At 43.7% G+C, this 26,388-nt stretch overlaps 1 protein-coding gene across 1 annotated transcript in view; it reads right to left on the bottom strand.

Annotated features, from left to right (window-relative positions):
* cep192 (centrosomal protein 192) overlaps positions 1-26,388 on the bottom strand; it is a 41,597-nt gene that overhangs the window by 3,939 nt on the left and 11,270 nt on the right. The window contains exons 21-48 of the mRNA XM_079240174.1: positions 25,078-25,894; positions 24,845-24,959; positions 24,587-24,743; positions 22,637-23,315; positions 22,351-22,494; positions 22,040-22,188; positions 21,635-21,865; positions 21,352-21,477; positions 19,351-19,491; positions 19,174-19,237; positions 18,914-19,053; positions 18,480-18,572; positions 18,152-18,270; positions 15,774-15,971; positions 15,319-15,409; positions 14,977-15,156; positions 14,632-14,892; positions 13,437-13,558; positions 13,072-13,181; positions 12,464-12,602; positions 12,232-12,319; positions 11,014-11,092; positions 10,808-10,931; positions 10,443-10,548; positions 9,981-10,209; positions 9,209-9,285; positions 7,687-7,782; positions 7,075-7,194 (exon numbers count right to left, since the gene is read on the bottom strand). Of these exons, the coding sequence (XP_079096300.1) occupies positions 7,075-7,194; positions 7,687-7,782; positions 9,209-9,285; positions 9,981-10,209; positions 10,443-10,548; positions 10,808-10,931; positions 11,014-11,092; positions 12,232-12,319; positions 12,464-12,602; positions 13,072-13,181; positions 13,437-13,558; positions 14,632-14,892; positions 14,977-15,156; positions 15,319-15,409; positions 15,774-15,971; positions 18,152-18,270; positions 18,480-18,572; positions 18,914-19,053; positions 19,174-19,237; positions 19,351-19,491; positions 21,352-21,477; positions 21,635-21,865; positions 22,040-22,188; positions 22,351-22,494; positions 22,637-23,315; positions 24,587-24,743; positions 24,845-24,959; positions 25,078-25,894 (4,995 nt within the window). The remainder of the gene's footprint in view (positions 1-7,074; positions 7,195-7,686; positions 7,783-9,208; positions 9,286-9,980; positions 10,210-10,442; positions 10,549-10,807; positions 10,932-11,013; positions 11,093-12,231; positions 12,320-12,463; positions 12,603-13,071; positions 13,182-13,436; positions 13,559-14,631; positions 14,893-14,976; positions 15,157-15,318; positions 15,410-15,773; positions 15,972-18,151; positions 18,271-18,479; positions 18,573-18,913; positions 19,054-19,173; positions 19,238-19,350; positions 19,492-21,351; positions 21,478-21,634; positions 21,866-22,039; positions 22,189-22,350; positions 22,495-22,636; positions 23,316-24,586; positions 24,744-24,844; positions 24,960-25,077; positions 25,895-26,388) is intronic.

Here is a 26,388-nt window from a genome sequence, read left to right as displayed (position 1 = left end):
CTAAAAATCCTTTAAACAGCTGAAGAGATCTGCTTCTTTTGAACTCGACCGACATAAAGACCAAATAAAGTTAAAAGAAAAAAACATAAAAGAACCCCTGGAAGTAAATCTGATACTCATCTGGTTCTTTCATTCCTGGTCGTTTATTTGGGGGTTTGACATGAAAAACCTGTAAACCTGACCTCCACAAAGGTTTTGGACACTCATCAGCATATTATTTGTACTTTTTTTTTTTTTTTTTTTTTTTGTCTTGTCCAGCATTTAGGCAAGCAGAATGATGGTCTGGATGTTCTGCTGAGCAAATTTTCTCTGCCAATGGAAGCTTTATAGATATAATGATCCCCTTGACTTTCTGATTTTTTATTTTATTTCTATGTTTATTTTGTATTGTTGTTTGAATTGTAGAGTTTGTACTGCTGGACCAGAGAGGACAGACAAAAGACAGAAAGAGAAAGGAGAAGAAACACCTCATAAGAAAAGGGAAAGAGATAAAGGGAGAGAAAAGGGAGAGAAAAAAACAACAACTAAAAAATAACCCAAAAACAAAAAGAAAGAAAACAACCTACAGATGTATACATACACACATACAGGCACACACATACATATACACACACATACACACGCATACATACACATACATATACACACACGTATACACACATAATATATATATATACACAAATATATACATATGTACACATATACATATACACATACATATATACACACACACACCTCTATGCACACACATACACACACATACATACGTACGAACATATACGCACTTGCCAGTATTAACACATATACATACACATACAAGCCAACTTTAGATCATATTAACTAAACTATGAATCTAAAAAGTTAAATATAAATGAGAAACAAACAGAAATGAGAAAACTAGCTGCTGTTAGTGAGTAAAACTGCGTGACGACTCGGTGACTGTGTCACATGCAGAACATGCAGAGTGGAACGTGTTCCGGAAAAGGTGATCATGCCAGTGTGACCCTTCCCACACAAAGGCAAGAGGCACGCCAGGAGTACCCCCGAGACCAGGGCCATCGGCAGCCATCCCCAGGCGCAGACCCCAACCGCCCCACCCCGGAGCCAGCCATGCACCGACCCAGGAGGCGGCAGAGGGGGGTCCCAGCCAGAGTCCCCCGCAGTCAGGGGGAACAGGCCCCAGCAGGCCCGGACCAGCGAGGACCGGCCCCGCCGGGCACCGGCCACCCAGGGCAGACAGAGCGCGGGCCCCACGGCCCCAAGAGCCCAGAAGCAACCCCCCACCCCCGCAGGCAGAGGGCCCAGCCCACACCGACGGAGGGCCGGGATCCCCAGACCGCCACCGAGCGGCAGCCAGGCCGCGCCCCAGCGCACCAGCAGCGCTCCCCGAGCACCAAGACCCTCCACGCACACAAACACACACACACATACGCACACACACACACACCCACACACACACACACACCCACCCCCACGCATCCACACTTCCTCCTTAAACACACCCTATACACCCATTCTCTTACACACGCTCAAACTCACACTCTCCTACCCCCGTTCTTTATACACACACACCCCCTCACACACACATCCCTGCTCCCTCTATAATCACCCATTCTTCCATACACGCATACCCCACTCTACACACACACACACACACACACACATACCTCCCTACACCCCTCTATCCACATTCACAGTCCTCATTGTACACCCACCCCATCACTTCCCTGTACCACCAACATAACCCCACATACGCACCCCCACCCATCTGCATACACCCCCCCCTTCCTCCTATCCCAGCGGCCACCCACTTTCCTAAATTCTTTCACCCTGATCCCCCCACCCCCCCTCTACCCTAACATTCAGTCACCACTTCATCCATTGGCTCATGCACGCCCTCACCTTTCTTTCCCAACGTGTCCCCTGTGAGATACCCCCGGGGGAGCAGGGGATAGGAGGGCCCCGATCAGGGCCCCACAACTACCCCCCACCCCTGTCAATGCCCCCCCACCACTCCACACATGCAGCCGATCCAGCACCACCCAGGGCCAGCAGCAGTCCCACCCCCGCCAGGCCAGCCCAGACCCAGGCCCCCTGAACAGCACCACTCCCCCGCCCAAACCCCCCCGGCACAGCCCCAGAAATAGGGGCGTGGCAGGACCCCATTGTCACCCCCTCCCTCCCAGCTTATGAATGATTGTGAAGTGTGTGTTGTTTGCAATTAAAATTGGGAAGAAGTAACCACATCATGTTGTGAGCGGGACCACCAAAGCAGCCCCGCCCACCGCACACTGCATGGCCCGCCCCCCAAAATATGTCCATGTGTTGTCAGTGTGTGTTTTTTGTGTTATGTTGACTAAGTGTAATTAAAACTGGGAGGTGAACCGATGCTGGGTGCAGCGATCGAAACCACCTTGATGGCCTCTCTCACCATCCAGATCAACGGTCCACCTCCCAACGCCCTGCCTGTGTGTGGTGGAAGAAGGGAAGGAGGGGAGTCCGGGGATTTAGGTCCCGAGGGAAGCGCGCCTCCCTCAAGAAGATGAGCCACCTGCGGCACGAGGCACGTCCCCCATTCCCGGGGCCCCCGAAGGCCAGGACAGGCCAAGGGCAGCTGCCCCAACAACCAGGGCCCTCAGCAACCCCAATAAAGGAGCCGCCACCGGCCCCAGAAGGCACCAACGAACCACATGCAAAAGTGTGTGTGTGTGTGGGGGGGGGGGGGGCGCAAAGAAGAGGAGGGGCGGGAGAAGGAGAGACAGACCACCGCCCCCACACCCCTAGGAGACGCCCCCACCCAGAGACACGTTGCATTCCCTTCTCCTTTACACACCAACACATTCACACCCCCTCACCATCAGCCTGGTATACACACACATCTACACACACACACACACACACACACACCTACAGACCCACACATACATCTATACACATACACACCCATTCTAACAGATACACGGCCAAAAGATTAGTCCACCTCCAAAACCCTACATCCCACTCACCCCCCTGCCCATCACAAAACACCCCTTCTCATTCTACCTACCCTAGAACAAACCACTACAACTCCCCACTTCTCTCACTGAAGTCCTACCCCCTTCATAATCATGACCCTTCACCCCCCTATACACCTACATACACATGCACCCCCCCACTCCCCCCTACACACGGGCCACTACCCCCCATACACATGCATCTCAATACTCCTCTATATACACACCCCTATCTCCCATGCATTTAACACCAGATTATCCACACACAAGCCCTTACCCCTTCCCACACACACACACACACACACACACACACCCACTCCCTCATTCACAACCCCAACCCCCCACACAATCATGTACTATCACACGCCCCAAAACCTCCACCCCCACACCTACATGCCCTAACACACTCCCCCTTACACACAACCCTACCCCCCACAAACTCATGCTCCACTACACTCCCCATAAACCCCCCACATATAAACCACCACACACCTCCTACACCCCACACACTCATGTACTATCACAGTCCCCTAAACCTCCACCCCAACACCCCTCACACACTCCCGCATACACACACCCCTCACCCCCTATACCTTCATGTACCGCTACAATCCTCTATACACACCCCGCATATACACCACCGCACTCCCTCATACATACACCCCCACACATACATGCCTCAACACACTCCCACATACACGCACCCCTACCCCCCATACATTCATGTACCACTACACTCCTCCATACACACCCCATATATACACAGGCACCCCCCATCCTCAACTATCTTGGGCCCGGGTCCCTCTGCCGGGCACCAGGGCACGGACCCGCCCCCGCTGCAGCGGCAGGTCCAGGTCAGCCCAACCCCCCCACGGCAGGGCCGACCCCCCATCCCCGAGAAGCAGGGGACAGCCCCGGGCACCGGAGCCCAGGACCCGCACCCCGCCCACCCCACAGCGGCACGGCCACCCGTCACGGAGCCAATACCCGCCGATCCAGCCCCCGCCAGCGACCTCGCCCCACCGCCAAAAGGCAACTCCAACCATTGATCAACCCAAGGCCTCCCGCCAGGTCTGGAAACCTAGCCCCCCCAGTAATGAAGCAGCCAAGATCCCCGTCCAGGGGTCCACCCCAGACCCATAGCCACCTGAGCCACCCAGCCACTCCCTAGCCCCGAGCAGGATGAGGTCACACTCCCCCCCCTACACTAAGTGATGGAGTTGATCACAGGAGACCAGAGAGAGTGAAATTCAACTGACTGATCCTTTGAGGAGGCAGACATCATAACAGATTTCTAAACTGCTGGATACACAGATTCTGTTTGCTTTTCCAGTTCACAAGGATAGTTTTCTTTGCGATGCACAGGCTGCTGAGGATTGGTTTTGCTAAATTAAACCCTATGTTATTTTCACCTAAGTGACTCAATAGGCACAATTTGGGGTTTGCAGGGATATTACATTTAAACCAGTCTGACAGATCTTTACACACCTGGAGCCAGAATCTCTGGACAGGTGGACAAGACCATAAGGCATGGTAGTAGCTGTCAATCATGTTGTCAGTACAGTGTGAACAGATATGTGAGTGTAACAGACCCATCTTGAACATCCTGTGTCCTGTATAATGAGTTCTGTGTAGAATTTTGAATTGTATTAATTGCATGCTTGAATTCTTAGTCATTTTGAATGTGTTTAAGCAGATTTGTGACCATTCATTTTGATTGAAGTTGCTGGATAAGTCTGCTTCCCATTTAGAAGTTGGGAGAGAGATGGAATCTTCTAGCTTCAATAGTAATCTGTATATTTTGGATAGTAGCTTCGGGGCCTTAAGATTTAGGAATTCTGCAACCCTTATAGGTAACTGTAAGTTTAGTTGATCAGTGGTGTATTTCTTACTTATGATAGATTTAAGTTGGTGGTATTCTAAGAATTTGGTGCTGCTGAATTCATACCGTGAAGAAATTGCATCAAATGGCAGAAAGTTTCCATTTTCTACTATATGTTCTAACTGCTTTACTCCTTTATTCTTCCACCGAGGGAAGTTTATCATCTTTTTGTTTTGCAGGAAGTCAGGATTGTTCCAGATGGGTGTGAGCTTACATGGAATAAGCGCAGACTTTGTTACTTTCAGGAATTCCCACCAAGCCGTTAAACTGGAGCTGATGTTAATGCTTTTAAAACACTTATATGACTTGACAGTTGAGCTGATGAATGGTAAATCAGAGATGACTAAATCCTCACACAATGCTTGCTCAACATCCAGCCATGGCTCATCCAAAGAACTTGGATTAAGCCACTTGGAGATGCATTGCAGCCTATTACATAAGAAATATTGATTAAAATTTGGCAGGTCCAACCCACCTCTGTCTTTGGTCTGTTGTAAAGTTTTTAGACTAATGCAGGATGGCTTGTTTTTCCAGAGAAATCTGGATATGTGGGAGTCTAGTGATTTAAACCAAGTGGAGGATGGTCTGATGGGAACCATTGAGAAAAGGTAATTAACTTTTGGTAAAACCATCATTTTAACAGTGGAAACCCTCCCCATAAGTGATATGGGCAAGCGGTTCCACCTTGAGAGGTCATCCTCTACTGTTTTTATTAGCTGATCATGATTTAACTTTATTAGTTCGGTTAGTCTGGGAGAGATTATTATACCTAAATAACTAATATTTCCTGACTGTATAGTGGTGTTAGATATGTTTTTAAAGTCACAGTTAATGGGCATTGCTGTAGTCTTTAACCAGTTAATAGAATAGTCTGATATTGAAGAGAATGTATTAATTAGTGTGATTGTTTGAGAAAGTGTTGTTTGTGAGTTGTTAAGGAAAAGTAAAATGTCATCTGCGTAAAGACTAATTTTATGTTCAATATTTTTAGCTTGAATTCCTTTGATTTCTGGGTTTTGTCTTATGGCAGCTGCCAGGGGTTCGATAAAAATGGCAAAGAGTGATGGAGAAAGTGGGCAGCCCTGTCTGGTGCCTGTCTGTAAGCAGAAGTTTGGAGAAGTTTTGTCATTAGTCTTCACACATGCATTTGGGTTGTTGTATAATATTTTTATCCAGTCAATAAATGATGACCCAAACCCAAATTCTTTTAAAGTTGCAAATAAAAGTTTCCAGTTTACACGGTCAAATGCTTTTTCTGCATCTAAAGAAATAACTGTGGACTTCAGATTGTGTAGAGTTGAATAATCTATTATGTTAATTAATCTGCGCATGTTAGTGTAGGAATGTCTACCTTTTATAAAGCCTGTTTGATCAGGGTGAATAATGGAAGGGGTTATTTTCTCTATCCTTCTGGCTAGAGCTTTGCTGATTATTTTGAGATCTACGTTTATTAATGAAATTGGACGGTAACTGGATGGGAGTGTAGGGTCCTTTCCTGGTTTTAATAGGACTGAAATATTCGCCAAGTTCATATTGGAGGGTATTTTTTGCTTTTCCTTTATTTCTAATACCATGCTGTAAAAGGTTATTATTTGTACTTTAACATTATATATATATATATATATATATATATATATATATATATATATATATATATATATATATATATATATATATATATATATATATATAATAATATATATATAATAATATATATATAATATATATAATATAATATATATATAATATATATAATATATATATAATATAATATGATATAATATATATATAATATGATATAATATATATATAATATATATATATATAATATAATATAATATATATATATAAAATATAATATATATATATATATAAAATATAATATATAAAATATAATATATATATATATATATATATATTATATTATATATATAATATATATGGGAGGATACGGGAGTACCTGGAGAGAACCCAGGCATACACAGGAAGAACATGTAAACTCCATTCACACAGGCCAGTTTGACCAGCCGAGGATCAAACCAGCGACCTCGCTGTGAGGTCACGGTGCTGTTTAATAATCACGTCATACGTTGTGCGTTGCCGCTCTGTCTGAATACACAGACATGATTATATGGTGCTTCACAGCTGAACAGATCCCCTGATTTCACCTGGACTGTTAACAAAAGGAAAAGTCCTCACAGTGCCACAGAGCTGGAAGCGGATTCTGGTTTTCTGCTGGGGATCGGACACAGGGTGGCACTCCAAGTCCCAGAACTGGACGTAGTCTCCTCTGTCTCTGGGCATGAAGGTAACAGGAACCTGGGGAAGCAAAGAAAAACCTGAAATGTCTCTTTTATTCAAGAACAACCTCTAAAACGACTTACTTCTATGACTCAGTGTGTAGTTTTATGTAGGGATACGTCAGGAAATGATTCAACACAAACAAGCTAAAAGTTTCATTCTCAGTTACGCTGCAATTTAGTTTGTGTTTTTATTTAGTTTATGAGATGGTGTTTGAAAATGTGAAAGAAAAAAACCATTAAACCCATTTTTTCATGTTTGGTCTTACTAAACGATCAAACCTCCAAAAGAATTCAGTTTCCTACCACATGCAACAAAAACAAGCAGCTTTTAAGAGACAAGGATCAGTAGAATCACAGCGGGCAGGTCCTGGCTCCATATTCTGATCTAAGCTGAAAGTATTACAAGATAATCAACCCCGTGGGAACATCCCATAATAACCGCCGCTGTCCCTTGGCAATTACTTGTTCTAATTATCAAAGCAAAGCCTAGCTGGAAGCGAGCAGCTACCTGCATCTTTTCATGGGCCCCCAGGGTTCCTGAGACCTTGGAACATCTGAAAGCAGTGTAGGTGGCCCTGTACACGTCCTCGGTGTCGTCAACCCCCTGAAGAGAGAAGAGAAGCGCAGAAAGGCTTCATGTACGGGTCACACACAATAACCCATATTAAGATATTTAAAATGTAAAAACACACACACACACACACACACACACACACACACACACACACACACACACACACACACACACACACACACACACACACACACACACACACACACACACACACACACACACACACACACAGAAGGGGTCTCTGTAAGAAGAAAACGCCATTTTGTTTGTTTTTAAAGGAAAAGCTGAGAATCCTCTCTGGAATGCATTTGTGTTGCTCGTCTGCTTCATGAGAATCGGCTTCGTTTTTACGTAATCCTGTGATGAAGAAAAGGATTACATTCCTCCTCCTCCTCCTCCTCCTCAGCACTGAAGAGCATCTTTAGTCAGACAGCAGCGGAAATTCAATGTGAACCATAAACCTGCAGTGTTTTCTGACTGCATTTTACAGATAAGTAATTACATCATGTTTCTTTTTATTATTAGTAATCAATCATTCAGAATGAATTAATTCCAAATTAACTGTATTTTCCAACAAGTTTACATGGAAATAATAATTCTGAATGGAGGTTTACATGAAACACTTAATTCTGCTGTAGAGCGACGGGTTGGGAAGGGTTCTGATTGAACAGAAGGTGGACGTGACTGGAAATACACAAATTTCTCTTCCTGCTTCTCGTCTTTCGATCGTGGAAAACCACATAAGTCCAGTTTCACAGCTACTTTAAATATAATTCTGAAGCTCGAGCCGAGCATATAACTTTACTTTATGCAACTGAGAAGGAGGAGGACAGACGATGTGAGCGTCATCAGGACCTGACAGGTAAGAAACATGCAGCAGAAATGATCTCTACCTGGTTTGGGGTGTTGTAATAGATGCATATTTCCTCCAACTGATCATCACATCAAACATCTCTGTCCTGATGTGCGTGCCCTTTAACGTGTAATTGCATGACTGGACAGTACATGTAAATAAAGTCTGCTGTTTTTATGTGTGTGTTTTAGAGTCAGGAATGTTTTAGCCAACAACATACCAGGAAAATACAGCAGATCTTTCATAACAAAATAAATCAGAGCCAGATTGGTATGTTTGTGAAAACCTGATTTTTCCTTGCTGAGCTGGAAGATCAGAACAAAAAATTCATGTTTCAAAATAATCGTGCAGCGATTCAACTCATTTGTTTTTCTTTTTGCTGTCCTGCGTCTGAATTCACACATCAGCAGAAGCAGCTCATCCACAGTGAAAACAGCACGAGGCAAGCTGTGGCTTCTGGTGATCAAGTGTCAATAAACTAATCCTAATTACAGGCTGGTCATTAAAAATGTCATAAAAGAGAAAATGCAAATCTAAAGCAGAAAAGCTGTAAGAGAATCTATTCATAAAAAAGCTGGATGGAAGTGAAGATAAACATCATACCTTCACATACGGAGGAGCAAATGATGACAAGTACCATCTCACTTCCACTTCGCCGTTCTGCACCTCCAGCTTGGCCTCTGAATACAAGAGCAACGAAAACACTCGAGTCTTTCACAAAACATGTAAACAAACATAATTCTTTCCCTTTCTCACTGCATCAGTGCTCAGCTCCTAAAGCTGGGGTAGCTAATGTTGCTCAGAGACATGTTCCTCTGGGTGAAGTGGTTCCTCGTCCTGATAGTAGTCTATATATTCTGTAATCATGAACAATAAGAAATATAGTTAGACCCCTCAGTTTACTGTAAATCTGTAAAAACTCTGACCAATCCAAACGTTCCGACCCAAATGGAGTTGTTCATTTCTTATATTTCATAAGCTTCTTCTCCCAGCTCCCCTCCTCCCCCTCCAGCAGCGCATACCTGATAGCCACACCCTGCATATAAACAGCGTGTTGGGATGAAAATACAAAGTAGTGAAGAAGAAACTCGGAAGGCAAACATGGCTGAGAAAATGCAGGAAGGATTTCCCGACCCGGCTCGGTTTATTTGCCTCCTCCTGCTAAACAGCCGAGAAAGAGAAAATCATTGGTGGAAAAAGCTGCGAATAAAAAAGCCTCGGATCACGCAAGGAGCAGAACCAGAGGGGGAGGAGCCAAGACAGGGCGCCACTTTCACATCCTGCTAGCTCCACAACGTTACCTACCCCAGCTTTTAAACCTGATTTTACATCCTCAGCAAAAGCAACTTCCCTCCAGAGGTCAGCCCCCTCCTACCTGACGTCTCCCCTGAATGAGTCGAGGGAAAGATGACGGCCTTGTTGCTAATTTCCATCAGGGCCTGAAGCGTCTGCGGCGTCTGCATGGTCAGTGAGGGCCTGGCGCCGAGCCTGGCCACAGGAAGGACAGGAGTAGCAGCCTGAGCAGGCAGGGCTGACAGAGCTGTGTCTGCTGGGGCTGCAGACACATCCAGAGCCAAGTCCTGACGTATCTGGACCTTTATGCACTGAACCAGAACCACAGAGAGCAGCTTTAGTCATCCAGAAACGCTTCGCTCCTAAAGCTGTGTTAGCACTCCTGAAGCACGGAGTGAATCTCATCAGAAGGAAGAACAGGAATGTTACACACAAATGATTTCACTAAATAATTACATCATTCAAACTAAAAATAATATAAAATAATATTTTATATTAAAAACAAATATTGGAAAAGCACAAAGACACATCTGATGTCCTCCACCTTCTGCTGTCCATCACACTGGACATAAATCTGTCCGCTCCATGGCAGCTGGGTACTTTTGGTTGATAGTGAAGGGTTGGGGCTGATCAAAATCTGCAGGTGACACCTGGATTTACAAACAGAAATCAAGAAATAAGACATGTTGGATAATAAAAGGTCACAGAAAAAGTCATATTTTATGACTTGGCTGTTTATTTTGCAAGGTTAATATAACTTTTTGAATGTGAAACTAACCTAGACGGTTTAACAAACACTGGATATAAATGTGTTTACATATCATTAAACATCAGCCTAATCTTAACTAAATATTGTTGTAGTCATTTGGTTTTCCCTAAATAATTTTCCGAGCAACAAACTGATCTCACTGAGGCTCGATGACTCCGTGCTGGGGAGTGACGGTGAGGCAGTGGGCTGGCCAGGACAGATCAAACTTCAGCTCTTTAGAGGAGTTGTTTCGAATCTGAACCTGGCTGGTCGTGGATGGTCCATCTAATAAAAACAGATTCATCATATTTCTACATTTAATCTACATTAAAGTCCTAACACACCTCATATTCTAGGTTCAACTCACTGATGGTGGGAGCTGCCAGGACCAGTTGCTGTGGGTGGATGGTCCAGGATTCAGACTGGGTGTGGAGCGTTTCTGAAGCCTGAAAAATTATTGATAATTTAGACGGTTTTCCATATAAAGACGAAAAACAAAAGATTTTCATCTGATCCTGTTTTAAAAATAACAAAATACTTTATTTTTCAGGCAATAAGGTGCACTTAAAAGAAGCTCATTTTTGGAAAAATCGGCGCTGTCCCTTTTCACCAGGTGAGCCTTACATGTGCTGAATCTCCCCTCTCAGCTCCACCTCTTTGCCCATTTTTGTATTTTCCGGGAGAGACGACACGCGCAACGCTGCCAAGATGGTGATGGTAGGAACCGCCCACCGAGCTTTAATTCAGCTCTTCAGAAACCTACGGGTGACGTCACGGAGGCTCCGCCCATCTTGTATGTACGGTCTATGTGTGCGCCTTACGTTTGTGCTGAATCCCAAAGTCTGTAAAAATGTTGTTAGATTTTACTCAGCGCCCTGCTTTGACTGTGAGGCCATTTCCCGCCGTCGTAGGGACGTAATACGAGGAGAAATGGCTGAGAGAGGTGTATGTAAAGAGACCAGATGGGTTTTTTTGTTTTGTTTTTTCCCACGCGTCACCGTCTGTGTTGATCTGCAACTCCATGTGCGCCCATATCGCCGCTACGGTGAAATATCAAGTAAAGCAAGTGAATTCTGAGCTTGCCATCATCCCAGAAGGACTAACGAAGAACTCCAACCGCTGGACATGGGTGTGAACACCGAGTTTAAAGCCAAGCTGCGAGCATCATGGGAACGATGGATGAGAAACTCACCTCCCAAAGACTGGGAGGCAGCGTCGGGCGAGTTACGCCACCTTATGGGAGTGGATTATGGTTGCCTGGACGAACGTATCTCCATCAATTGTTGTCCAAACTTTGGTAAAAGCTGGTATTATCGTTGAACCTCCACTCAGCAAAGACACCGACGGACTTTGATGGATTTGTCACAACAGACTGATTTAAAAAAAAAAAAAAAAAAAAAAAGTGAGTGTATTTTAAAATAATGTGAATAAAGTTCAACCAAATTCACTGTTTTGCTTTCATTACTTTGTTTTGTTCTGTGCCCAATAACGCGGTGCGCCGTATGTGTGACCTGAAGACAAAAACAGACTGCGCCTTGTGGCCTGAAAAATACGACAATCAATGGTCATTAAGACACAGATGTACCTTTAAGGAAGGTCCTGCAGCTCTCAGAGCAGGAACCTGAGGATCCTTCACTGGCAGGACATCCAGAGATGCGTTTCCATTTGACAAACTACTGGGAATTACACAACATCAAATGATACGATCCGTTCAATAAAGCAAAACAAGCAATACATGTATTCTCTCCTCAGAATGGTCGTTTTAAAGTGGAACTGGATGTTATGTATCCCAGCAGGTTGGTGATATGGGACGTTACCTCTCCGCGTCTATCAGGACACACGGCTCGTCCTCACCGCATCTGCTGCTCCTTGTTCTACCCAGCAATGACACCACCACCCGACTCATATTGCCGTAGAAGATGTGAGCTTCATTCGGGCGCTGGGGAAGGTCGTAGGCTACAGAGAAGAGCAGTTACACAAGTTAGACACAAGTCAGGTCGATGGAAACCAGAAGCTGTTCTAAACTACCTGCAGAGCAGAGCAGCTGCAGGAACAGGAGGGATGCAAAAGATTTCTCACCACTTTTACTGATTGTTTGAGAAAGTTCAGTTACTTCACTGCAAAAACTGAAATCTAAGATTAAAAATCTTAAATTGAGTCCACATATGCTTTTTTTTTTTTTTTTTAAAAAAGGTAAGATAATTCTTAGTTTTTACGCCAGAGAATTCCTCTTGTTTTAAGAGTATTTTTACTTATTTTGGGAAGTCTTGACAAGCCAAATTTTCTTGTTCTGTAGGCAGATCATTTATTTTATTTTAAGCAACATTTACCTAGTTTTTTCTTGTTTTTTTTAAGGCTGAGTTTTTGCAGTGTTTAAGTTAGGATTTTACAGAGTATTTTGTGTTGTGTGACGTTGCCATCTCACCCTCAGTCACACCTTCCTCTCCCAGGAACTTTTCATTGAAGTCGATGTTCTTCAGCAGACTGTTCTCGGACAGAGCCTTCAAAGCAGCCTCCGGTTTGCTCTCAAGCAGTCTGAAGGAACAAACAATCGTTTCAAACAGGCATAACTTTATTTAATACATGAGCAGCATGGAGTGATACTCTGATCAATAGTTATCATTTAAAAACCAAGACATTTTCTCAGCGGTGTTTCAGGTTTAATGACTAAAAACCCACAACTGATTCCCAGATCTGGTTCATTTATTCTTCAAACATTCATGTTTAATTAGTGCAACTCATATTAAATCAACTCAGAACATAAAAGATAAAAGTTGTAAATGTTCTTACTTCCTGTATTGTTGCCTGGAGACTTCATCTCCACTAAACAGACAGACTGTAGCCAGCAACGGATTGGCTGACTGACACAGGCGCTGCTCCCTCTGGGTGGACTTCATCAACACGGTGATCACCTGCAAACATGACAACAAGGTAAATAAATAAAACCCACACAGAAATAAAAGTCCTTTCAGGAAAATGGCTGAAGTAGATTTCAGACTGGAGGTGGCCATCTTTGTTGGCAGGTAGGAAGCTGGTAGTTTGATATCGTTTACAGTCATCTCCTACGCCTCCTCTCCTCCTACGCCTCCTCTCCTCCTACGCCTCCTCTCCTCCTACGCCTCCTCTCCTCCTACGCCTCCTCTCCTACAGTTAGCTACGTAACAGTGCAACGTCATAGTCTCTCCTTAAACTGGAAGGTGACACAGAGACTGAAAGAATGGTGGACGTCCAGCGGTTTGCGAAGTGGCTTTAACAGAAAAACCCAGAATATCTAAGCATGATGCTGCTTTGTTCTTATTGCTGAAGTCAAGCTCCAGTTTTTCCTGTGAAGACGCAGAAAACTGCGTACCGATCTGTACCGAACTGAACCGGACTTGTTGGTTGAACTGGGTTTTAGATCCAGAGAGCAGGTCGGGGATCCAGGCTGGTGAAGGAGCTGCGTTTCCATGGTAACATGGTGCAGGCCTACTTTGAGCTCAGTGTGACATTGGATCTCAGTTCTGCAGATCTGTTGGCCAATTTCTCCAGCAGAATAAATGCCAATTTGTCTCAAGTTGGTTATTCATGCGGTAATAAGATTCATCAGCACACAGAATGAGCTCGTCAATGTCAGGCTGCAGCGGTCAAAACGCAGTCCACTCTCATCCAGCTTCTTCCTGTTCATTTGGCTCTGCCACTGGAAAAAAAACACTTAATACTGGTGGGGATCGCACGCACACACACACACACGCAGCTCTACTGTCCTTGTGGTAAATGTTTCCCTCATCTTACTGTTAAATTACAGCCCAGACAGAACATCTGGAATCAGAAACATGCATTTCTTTGTCTCAACAAAACAAAATAAATATAAATAATATTGTTCTTCGTAGAGTAGATACCTAATGTGTGTAAAATGGTAACAATGTGGTAAAACTGTAGACCAAAGGCCTGTCCCATGAAGACGGACAACAGATTGAGAATGATCTGCTCAGGTTTTTATGGTTACCTCCTGTGTCCTTTCCTTCAGGACAAACTGTGAAGGTGCCAGGCTGATGACTGAAGGCTCCATCACCGATCGGGTTGGTACATCAGAGAAAGCAACGGCTTTGATGAAGGCTGCTCTGGAGCCAGTGTTCCTCACACACAGACATACTTTGCTGACACGTCCGACGGCGATATCGCTCAGCGTTGCCACATACCCGTCTGCCTGCTTCCTTTGGTCCTCCAGGATGATGTTGCTCGTTCCACCGTAGCCAGACAGAGGAATCTGATGAAGGGAAACAAAAGGATCTAATAAGAAGGGAGTGTGAAGTCAGAAAGCAAAGCAAGGCTCTAACAGCTACAGACTTACAGTGAACTTGACTCCTGGTTGTGAAGGCCGGACCCCGCACTGTTTGATCTCCAGCTTGGCCAACATGCAGGCCACCCTGGTGGGAGCAAAGAGCAAGTGGACCGTCACATCCTCTCTTGGGCGAATAGACAGCTCTCCATGTTGGGTTAGACGCTCTTCGAGGCTGAACAGACTCTGGAGCTGAGAGAAAAAGTCAATATTCAATTAAACTTATAAAACACTTGCAAATATTTAAGGGTTGGAGACTGAAACTGAATCTCTGCATGAACTTCCAACCTCCCCGTCTGCTTGGAAGAAAAGGTTGTGAGATGAAAAAAGGCGGAAGGAAACCCTGCGGTCTACCTGGAAACAGTCTTGGTCTTGACCACGAATAAGCAAACGCAGCTGCTGCGTGGCGCTCGTCGAGTTGTTTCTCAGAACCAGCTTCTGTTGGCTTAAAAAAAACCGCAAACCTCAGAAATCAAAGTTATTTTGTAATGAGAAAGCAGAGTAGTGGAGTTAAACATGGATCTGTTTCAGATACATCGCTTCACCGTTCTGTTGTGCCGCCTTTTACCTTCTGTAAGTGGCTACAAATAGATTGTTCATTTTGTTGAGATAGCTTCTGAGGAACAGGAGTCCCTGCAGACGCGCTCTGTCCCCTCTCATGAATAACATTAAACAAGCCCTAATAGAATAAGATGGAACACTGGGCCTTGAATTTTTTATTGATTACTTTCCAATGAATAATTGATACCTAGAAAGTGTTCTGTAACCAAGCAGCAGTGAAATTATTGAAAAGTAGAAAAGTTGCCTACACAGCTCGTCCCAGGGTGACTCCTCCCCAGGCCACAAACTGCTTATTAGAAAGGATAGGCGGGACGTCGGTGGTCAGAGCTGAGCCAGAGACAGAAGCAGAAGGTAGTGCTGGTTTTCCACAGTCCAGAGGGGTTACTTCTCCTTTCAATGTCACTTCATACTGAGGGCCCGATGGCAGTACCAGGATGGTGAGGAGGCTGTGAGACAACGACAACGTCTCTAACAGGTTACACACTCAGTGCACATGAGACTACATAAGAAAAAAGCTCAGTCCATAGAAATCTATGGAGCGTTCCAGATTTATTTAGTTTTTAGGGTTTGATTACATTTTGCACACATGAACAAACAGCATTCATTTTATATGTAAATGCAGCTCCTGGTAGCAGAAATGGAAAACCTCCAAACATTTAAAACTCCAGTTACGATGCGATAATGTGGAGAGCATCACTAGTGTTTATCCACCTGCAACAGACTATGAGTCACCATCAATTTAACATCAGAATATGAGGACATGTGTGGATATTAGGGATGCACCGATCCACTTTTTGGGAGTTCCGATCTGATACAGATATCTGAAACTTGAATATCTGCCGATACCAAATCTGTTTATGTGAACATGACTATGGTTATTATTGCTGTTATTGCTGTGTAAGATTTCATTAGGTTGTAATAAATGACCCATCCTTTCTGAAGTTACCTCACCAATACAAATATAATAACATTACAGATATAACTATTTCAACAAGTTTTATTTTGATTTGGAAAATTTTACCTAAGTACAACTATAAATGTGTGGTTTTGAAACAAAGATCTAGATTTTACTGTAACAAAAAATGTCACATTTAAGGCATTTATTTCTTTTAAAACATGTCCGAAGCGTGTCATCAAACACATCTGCGCTGGCTTGACTAGTGTGGTATCGATACACTTTTATTAATACCAAATACGAGTACACACGCTTGGTGCTGAGCCGATACTGGTATCGGTGCAACCCTAGTGGATATGCACCAGGATGCACTAGTAGCTGCTACACAGCTGCCTGGTACTATCCCGTTTAGCAAGACTTCTCACATGTCTGAACACATGTTCTGCTACTTTTACCATAATTAACAGAAGAGCACATCAGAACGTGCTGTGGAGGTCAGTGTGGCATCATCCAGCGCAGAACAAGCCGCTAATGGGGCCATTTTGGATAAAATGGTTTTACCTTTACACGGTGTGTCTGAAAAGTAAAATACAAACACACCCTACTTAGCAGGTGACGTGAGATGAAGTATGGCAGCAGATCTGGATTGTTAAACCTGTGTACCGTTGGCGTGGGTCCGTACAAGGCCTTAGTCACAGTTAAATTATTATTAAAATATAATAATAGCAATAATAAAAACAATAAATAATAATATTAAAAATAATGAAGATGTAATTATAAGCTAGCACATTTCATCATTGTGTTAGGTGTTGTTTTGTTTAATCTTTTTCTATAATTGCATATTTTGAGCTGAAAATATTTTAACTTTTTATTGTAATACTTTTTCTACCCTTATAATTTTAATATTTTTCTCCTCCTACTTCAACTTTCTACTTACTGCTGTAACACCTGAATTAAATCAAGGGGGAATAAAACGATGTTTTCTCACTACAACCCTCAGCACCATGTTGCAGAAAAACAACTTTCGTATTTTAAAAAGGGATACCTTACAGCTGTTGACCCAAACATTAGCCTGAAGTAATGAAGGGTCATTTCTGGGGTCAGGGCTTGATGTGTGTCAGCGCTCCGAGGCAGCTGCCCTCTTCAGAAACCAGACATGGTAACTTTGCAGGAGCAGATCCATCTCTCATTGGGTCATATGACCCGGAGCGCTTTGCCATTAGCAACAGGTCTGGTTTAGTTTTACAGTTTTCAGACGCTGTTCAACAGGAAGCAGCACTGCTGTAATGTCCCATAAGCTAACGGCTAATGCTGATGTTTTCATTACAATAAGTTATTGACATGAGTTGTACCAAAGTTAATGTTTCATTTGATAATAAACAATTTATTACTATGTTTTTGGGCAGTTTTTGCTTTGTGTGAGTGTTGTGTTGTTTTTCTATTTGTCAGTGTCACAGATGTAAACTAATCTTCCAGCAGTGTTGTGCAACCAGCAGGAAGTTACAGGTTTAGTGTTCCTACTGATGAAAAGTTTAATTGTATCCCATTAAGTCTGAAAATATGGACATCTGACATTTAACACAGATGACAAATTCCTTCTATCTTAATGATTTTTAATAGCAGTATAAACTGAAGTTGGGTTTTCATTCAGTTTAGAGTAAAATGAATTCCTCTAAGAACTATCAACAGTATTCCTTTAATGACTGCTGGACATAAAAACCATTCATCTACCTTTCTCTACATTTCCTGCGGTCACTTGCTTTGAATGACACAGCAATGTTTTGCTCTTCTCCCACTTTCAGCAGCAGCTCGTTGGGTGTTGTGGTAAAACTATCGCCATCTTCACTGCACTGTAAACAGAAGAATAAAGTAACTGTAAATAAATAAATAAAGTTAACAGAGGAATAATTAAAGCTCTGAATACTGAGAGGGAAATAAATGTTAAAAGAAAAGGAGTGAGTGAAAGGAGATGACAAAAAAAGTGTCACATTGTGAGTCCGAAATGTCAGAGGCTTAAACAAATCCCAGATGTAATAAGAAAAGTAAAGGTCAGAATTACCTTGAGCTTCAGCTGCACGTCAATGTTTCCTGCATTCTTTAATGGCAGCATCTGCTGGCTGCATTTCCCCACTGCAGCGTAAAGGCTGAGCGTCTAGACAAAAACAAACAAGAGCAGCAGCTGACTGTCAGCTCCACACTGGAAGAGAAAGGCTGAATGTCACATGTCAATAGTGCAAATCAAAGTTAGCATGAATGTTAACTACAAGACAAATAAAGAAAGTCTCAATGTGAAATTGAATCATTTAATTCATGCATTATTCTCAACACAACCTTTGCCATTCATACTGTATGCTTTACTGACCCAGACCAAACTCAGTGAGGTTAACACACTTCTTCCTGTAAATCCTTGTCTTGCTTCAAATGGTGCATTCAAATTTAATAAAGCTGTCACACATGAAACTCAGTAAAACAGCCACATGACAGCTTGGCTACCTGCAGATCTTTAGGAGCATGGACCCTCGCAGTGCCAGACCTAGCTTTAAGGCAAATACTTCTGATAACATGACTGGAACCGGGGGTATCCACTTCAATGTCTACCCGACCACTGTACTCTTCAGCCGGACCAAGTTCACCTGAAACACAGAACCACAGACTGGAAAACAAACCTAAGTTTTGTTCCATGCTTTTGCTTTATTGGCAGAATAGAGAAACAATTTAAATATACAGAGATAAAAGATCAATAAGCTTATTACCTGAAGGGGTTTCATACTTGTGAGGGGCCTTAAAATGAACCCAGACAGTAAAGCTCTCTGGACTCTAAAAGAAACAAATGAAATGTATCATAATAGACAGTTTAGCTACTGTGCACAGTGTCTGTGATTCAAACAGCAGAGACTGTCAGAGGCTGGAATGATTTTGGTAAAGCTAACCTCTGCATAGCTGGCATGCAACACGTGATTCATCACTGAGGGAGAAGAAACTGGAGTCATGATTCCAGCCTGCTGTGTAGCCTCAGGCGTCATTGTGACAGGATGCTTGGAAAAGGTAAAGCATCGCCATGCTGTTGCCTTCTGGAGGAATTAAGTGCACAAGGAGAAATATTACAATATTAACAGAATTGTGGGTTTCAAACAGCACTTTATTTTTTTAAGTAAATATGTTACCATGTAGGGTAATAAAAACTAAAATACTTGGCATTTTTAGGACATAAAACACACAAAAAAAATGACTTGGGTGTTATCTTCTAAGCATTTAGACAGCTGCCACCAGAGGCCAGGATGGCTGTGTGTGAAACAAACAAACACAAGAGAAGCCTGTGCAGAAGTGCCAAAAACTGCAGTTCCTTCCCTCATCCACTAGGGGCTCCAAATAGAGTGAATCCCCATTGACTCCCATGTTAAAAAGACCAACTTCACAGCAGGAATAAACATGTTTACAGCAGGAATAAACATGTTTACAGCAGAAATAAACCCATTTACAGCCTGGTACAAAAACATTTTAGGTTTAATAGGTCAAGTTACCTTCATGACAACAGGGAGGAGTAATTTTTTTCTTATAACTCATCCCTTTAGAGGTAATTCAATCTCAAAATTCTGCATTACTGGGGGTGCTGTCCTTTTGATTGACAGGTATCCGATATCCAGCTGCAGAAAAGTTGAGTGTAGCACAACTGTGGTTTTTAGCCAGCTAACGGTGTTACTTAGCTTTTGACCGCCTACCTTGCTAAGCTAGCTAGCTGCTGTTAGCTCCAGGTAGGTAAACAATTTTGCCATGTGATTAATTGGATCAGAAATTAGTGTGATAGACGATAATTTTGCGCAAAGCAATTCTTGTTGTCATTTTGACAAAAATAACAATAAGGCCATAATAATGTAAAAAAAAAAAAAAAAGTACACGCTTTCAAAGATCAAAATACTTTAATTTCTAAAGAACATTTAGCTCAATGTGCAGACTAGTTTATACTCATCCAGTCCCCAGTCTGTTAAAACAGATCCGGATTTCTCCTGGGGTTTTGGCAACGTGGTTATCTTAAAACAAATGCAGCACTCGCTGGGAGTTAGCAAGAAAAAAAAAGAAAGACAAATGAAAATGATCGCGTCCAGCAAACTTACTGCGTGGATTTTTCCTTTTCGTGCGATTAATTGACTTATTGCGACATGCCCAGCTCCAGGTTAGCGCAGTTAGCTCTAAGCTACAGGCAGGTAGGAGTTTGATAGCAGTCAACAATTTGCCCCCACGCTAACACCCTCAAGCCTCACACCTCTACCTCTTTGCCCATTATTGTAAATTCAGGGAACATCTGTACGTGTGAAGCTGCCAAGATGGTGACGAAGAGAACCCCACTGAGCTCAACTTTGGCTCTTCAGAAACCTGGAGGCTCCGTCCATCATTATACACTGTCCATGGTGTGAAATCACTCTTTTCAAAGCCTGTAGTTCCACAGTATTTTACACACCTACCTTCTACAAGATACTTCTTACCCACAAACTATACGGTAACAAATTTATGAAACTTCAGGAAACAAACTTCTACAGTTTTTCATGCTTTACTCGATTGTTTAATGACATTTATTTCCAGCATCAGTGAAATCAGAGGTTTAATGGGGCATTCTTGGATTCTTTAAAGTTCATTCTATAAGCTCGGGATGATCAACTCCTGACCTTTTAGGCCAGTATCCTGGAGACTTTAAGGGTTTCCCTGCTGCAACACACCTGTTTCAGATCAAATGGTTCTCCAACAACTTGTTGACTTTTGCACAGCCCTCTTAACAGACACATTTGAGTCAGGTGTGCTGCAGCAGAAAAATATCTAAAACTAGCAGGACTGGACTATGAAGCCACTGGTCATCCCTGCTGTAGGGTGAATAAAATCATCACTAGATTTCAGACACAGCCCACATCACTCTCACGGATCAGCATGCGTTGACTCACCGCGCTGATGACTAGACGGATGGGTACTGTGGCGCGAGTCCTGTTGAGCAATCGCAGGGGAAGTGACTTGGTGCTGCCTCCTGGCAGGTCTCCGAAATCCAAACAACCAGATTTGCAGAGTTCAATCTGAGAATCAACATGAACTTGAAGATCATGGTTTTAAAAATGTCCACAAGAATAATTTAGTAATAATGGAAAGTAATAAAAACTTCACTTTTAGGGTCACAAAGTAAATGCAAACTAAAATTTTGATTCACTTTGGACATGAACCGGGGACCACTACCTCCAGTTCAGGACTCTCCGCTATGGCAACAAGCACCACCGTTTTGGCAAAGATGTTTGCCCTGGCAGCCAGCTCCACGTCAGCCGATGCGGGCCAGGAACAAACACTGAGGGTACACTGGTAGACGCCAGCCTGGGGAGGGATGAACAGCACTTTCTGCTCCTCGGTACTCTTGGGTCCAATAATCGTCTTGTTCTTCACCATCAACCACTGGTAAGGCAGGTTGTCCACCTGCAGAGATCGCCGTGACAGATTAAAGAACAGGTTAAATCCACCCTGTCAGCAACTAAATTAATAATGCAAGTCGTGTCAGCTGCAAAGCTGGTAATTTGAGGTTATTTGGACACAATATGCAATACTGTATTTTAAATAAGAAATTTTCCAGACACATAACCCTGGGCTAACCTTTACTCCATCGATAGCCAGGCTGGTGACAGTGATTAAAACTTGCTGCCATCTCTCAGAGGGGTTAAAGAGGCTTAGTGAGGTCTGCGAGGCGATGCCGACACAGCAGGCGTGTGGGAACCGAAGCTCCTCTGGTACCACCACTTGGCCTGAGGATGATATTGGGACAGGGATCGCTTGCAACCTTGTGCAGAATAAAATATAAACAATGTACCATGCGCATGCTCAAAAAGCTTACTCCATGTCACCTTAACACATTTTAAAACCTGCTATTATTTCTCAGTTCCAAAAACAGTCAACCTGCGTGCTACCTCTCAGTTCCTCCAGACCACTCGTCACCAGCGGCTCTCCACCAAACTGACTGTATGCTTTTCCCAGTATCCTCAGCTCCTGTTGACTCTCATGTGGTCTGGGAAGGTGAAGGGGCTCAGCAGCTCCAGAAATCCCAATAGGACCTGATGTTGGGTCAATGTGTCTCGGTTAGATCCATCTCTTACTCATCTCAACAAGTTATCATATAGAATTATTGCTGACATTAACTTTGGTCAATAATGAAACCATACTTATGCTATAAGCAAAGAAACCCAGATGACCTACCTGCAGAGGACACGGCGTAGAGCCCATTTCCTGTTGCGCCAGCATGAAAAGCACCAGGATGTAACGGCACTTCAGATCCCAAGTACAGCTGAGGTAGCTGGGAGTTGATGAGGGGCTGTCCGGTGAGGAGAGACTGAATACTTCCTTTGTGGGAAAGGTCAATCAATCCAGGACACTGAGGCTTAAAGCTGGGAATTGGCACATAATGAAGCCCCGGTGCTGAGTAGGCAGAGGGCACGCCAAGGCCGCCAGCGTACACGGATGATAACACTGATGGAGCATGTCGCCACTGCTGGGAGGCCTGAGGAGCTGCAGAGCTGCTGATCTGCTGAATGTTTAGATTGCTGCAGTAACCTGAATCCACTTTGGTGAGCTGCCTCACATTGGCTTCGGGAAGATGCTCGTGGTTCCTGCATCCTGTGGAGATGCCACCAGAGCAGCGGTGGGTGCATTCGCTCTGGCTGCGGGTGCAGCTCAGGGCAGAATTACTGCGAGAGCAGTCCGAACTTTTACCCTGCTGCGCCGGAAGCGAGTCCAGACTTTTTGAATGCTGCGGCTGAACATCATCGAGGTTTTTGGGAAGGTTGAGAATGTCCAGGTTAGTCTGTGCATCAGGTTCCGCGGGTGGAGTTGGACTGAATCTGATGATTGTGGTACTCAGTGCCATAGAGGAGTTCCTCTGTGTGGATCAGAAAACCAATAAATATCTAATTTTCCATATAAAAACATTTTCCACATAAAAACAGCTGACTCAGAAAATCTACACTGATCCTTTTATTAGTTTTGATCATGTAAAGTTAATATGCCTTAACTACTATTCTTCTGTAATTATGCAACATTCAGAGCATTGCTGCAAAACCACAGCACGACAAGCGGTCCACATCTTCACAAAATGTCCAAAAAACAATCGTGATCTTACTATTCATCCTCACTTTACTATGGTTTCATGATTCAGTAACATGAAAGAAAACAAAAGAAATGATCTGTGAGCCTCGAGGCGTTATGACTCTCGACCCTGTAACCATCAACAACACGCTCATAGAACAACTGTCTTCATATAATTACTTGGGCTTGATGGTGTCTAACAGCCTGAGTTGGAGTGAACACACTGACTATTTATGCAGCAGACTAGCCCGAAGTGTGCACCTTCTCAGAAGACTACGTCTGTTTGGTGTGCACGCAGAGATCAGGGCCATATTTTACAGTGCAGTCTTTGGGAGCATTGTAAGATATAGTACGGCTCCCTGACAGTGCAGAGTGAGAGCAAGCTACACAGGGTGGTAGCAATAGCACAAAAGCTAGTGGAGAAATCAGACCTCTTCAGCTTTTGTATGAGGAAGTTGTGGTCAGGGAAGCCTCGAAAGCCTCGGCTGACCCTTCTCTCGTTCTGTTCTCGGAGTACAAGCTGCTGCCTTCAGGAGACGCTAGAGAGCGAGCAAATCCAAGTACAGACGCTTTAGGCTCTCTTTTGTTCCCACCTCGATTTCCCTGCTGAAACAAATCAGCACAGTCCAGCCGACCTCCACTTCCCAACCAGGGTAGTGGGGAGGGCCCTCAGCTGTGGATCCACTACCCTAGACCGCCTCCTTCCACTCCAACCTTCCTGATGTAAGAACAGGGGTATGTAGACCTCCCCCTGGGTTGCTCCCAGTTTATAAAGCAGGGGGGAGACCTTCAGCTGTGGATCCCTTGCCCATCCACGCTCACTTCATCCCTTCACTCCCTTTTCATAATCAACACACACGCATTCTGCACTTTATTTGTACAAGTCTGTGCTCCTTTTTTTTTTTTTTTTTTTTTTTTTAAATCGATTTTACAGTATCATTGTTATGTCTTCTATACACTAATGTATGAATGTTCGGCGTCTGCAGCTGAATCTGCACGACAAATTTCCCCTGGTGGGATAATAAAGTTTCATTCATTCAAAAGAGGAAGGTATAAAAGAGGTACCTTATGCCGGTCAGGTGTAGGTACAGCAGTGCCATCATTCATTGAGATGTATGTGAGCCTGCTGAGACTGGGACTGGAGCAGACTGACTGAGGGGAGAGGTCTGGACCCAGACGTCTGTCTGCAACAACTCCGTTTTGTGAAGTAGGTGAACGCAAACTGGAAAGGAGAACAAAAGACTCAAGCGTTAAATGAGTACAGTGTTCAGTCACAAAAAGTAATAAATGATGTATTAGATGAGAACAAACACTGTCTAATACCAGTCAGCACTGGGAATGGAGGTCTGGCTTGGAGAGGAGTGAGTGAGAGGAGAGGTGGATGGTCTAAAGTTGCCCTGAGATTCCTCCACACATGGCTCGGAAAACCCTTTCACTACTTATTAGAAGCAAAACAAGTTATTTATTACATTTTACAACAAAATGTTTAAGCATCTTGTCAATGACTACACCTGCATTATGATTACTGCAGGTAACACCAGGAGGCAGACACTCACCGCATGAAGGGTCTGGTGGAGGCTGAGTGTTTTGGGAGGAGAAGGCAGTGTGCTTCTCCACAGGGTGATGAGGTAGAGGAGTAGCAGGGATGTCTGCTGCTGGTTTCCTCTCAGAGGAACCACTGGGTCGGTGTTGCAGCTGCTGGCCTACACTCTTTGACCTCTGGGCTGAGGGAGAAGAACCTTTCAGGCAAGGCAGGCCAGAGTGTCTGGTTCTCAGGTTTGGAGAGGTTCTGGTATGTAGAGGTTCTGAAGGCTTGTCACTGGAGCTTTTAGAGATCACTTCTCCAGGCTGGACTTCTGTTTCTGTCCCGCCTGCACAGCTGAAGGCTTTAAAAGACGAGGCGGCGCTACCAGAGGATTTCAGGTTGTCTGCTTCAGGTGTGGACTCCCTGGAGCCTTCAGGCCTTCGGGCGGCGCTGAGTGACACACGGGGATGTGGAATAGAGCTTTTTTTTAAGTCGCCCCTCTTTGCTGGTGACAATGTGCCGGAGAGCAGAGCTGCAGGAGAGTTTGTGTTTGCAAGCGTCACCACTTCTCCTTTGTCCTTCTCTTCAGTTTTTGTACTTGAAAGGAGCTGCTGATTCTCCCTCTCCCGGTCCACAGAATACTCCGCTTCAGGATTCCTCTGGGAGCTGCCGAGGCCGTCAACCCAACCACTCAAGTCAAAGGTTGTGTGTGCCTCAGAGGAGTCACTGGTGGCTGACATGTCAGCCTTTTTCAGGTATTTTTCTATGTCAAAGGCACTGATCTCTCCAGCACAGATACTTTTCTGCAGAGTGTCGAGGATGGCACTGTGACTTGGCTCAGACTGGATCTAAAGAGAACAAAAAAAAACCCCCAACATATTTGATCTATCTCTATATATATATATATATATATATATATATATATATATATATATATATATATATATATATATATATATATATATATATTTTATTTTTATTTTATTTTTTTTGACAATTTGTAGTAAAACTACTTTTTTTCCAACATTTGTGATCAGAGAGACTTTATAGAGTTAATTACAGTTAAGGCTGGGCAATATGACAGAAACCTCATATCCCGATATAGCTCATTTTATATCCCCATAACAACATACATAATGATATAAAACTGTGTGTGTAATGTTGTGTCAGTCATCAGTTATGTGTCAGATATGCTTGGCAACAGCAGCAGGGATCTCCTTCCATCTGCGGAAACTATGGCCGTATGACGTTCCACAGGTCTGTTGTGGCGTTTGGTCTGGAGTTTAATAGGAGCTTTCGCCTCCACTTGACACTGCTTTTGCTCGTCGACTCTATTCTTTAT

Source organism: Telmatherina bonti (genome assembly GCF_933228915.1).
Source record: "Telmatherina bonti genome assembly, chromosome: 5".
NCBI classification, from domain to species: Eukaryota; Metazoa; Chordata; class Actinopteri; order Atheriniformes; family Telmatherinidae; genus Telmatherina; species Telmatherina bonti.
This window is presented reverse-complemented; position numbering and strand designations above follow the sequence as displayed.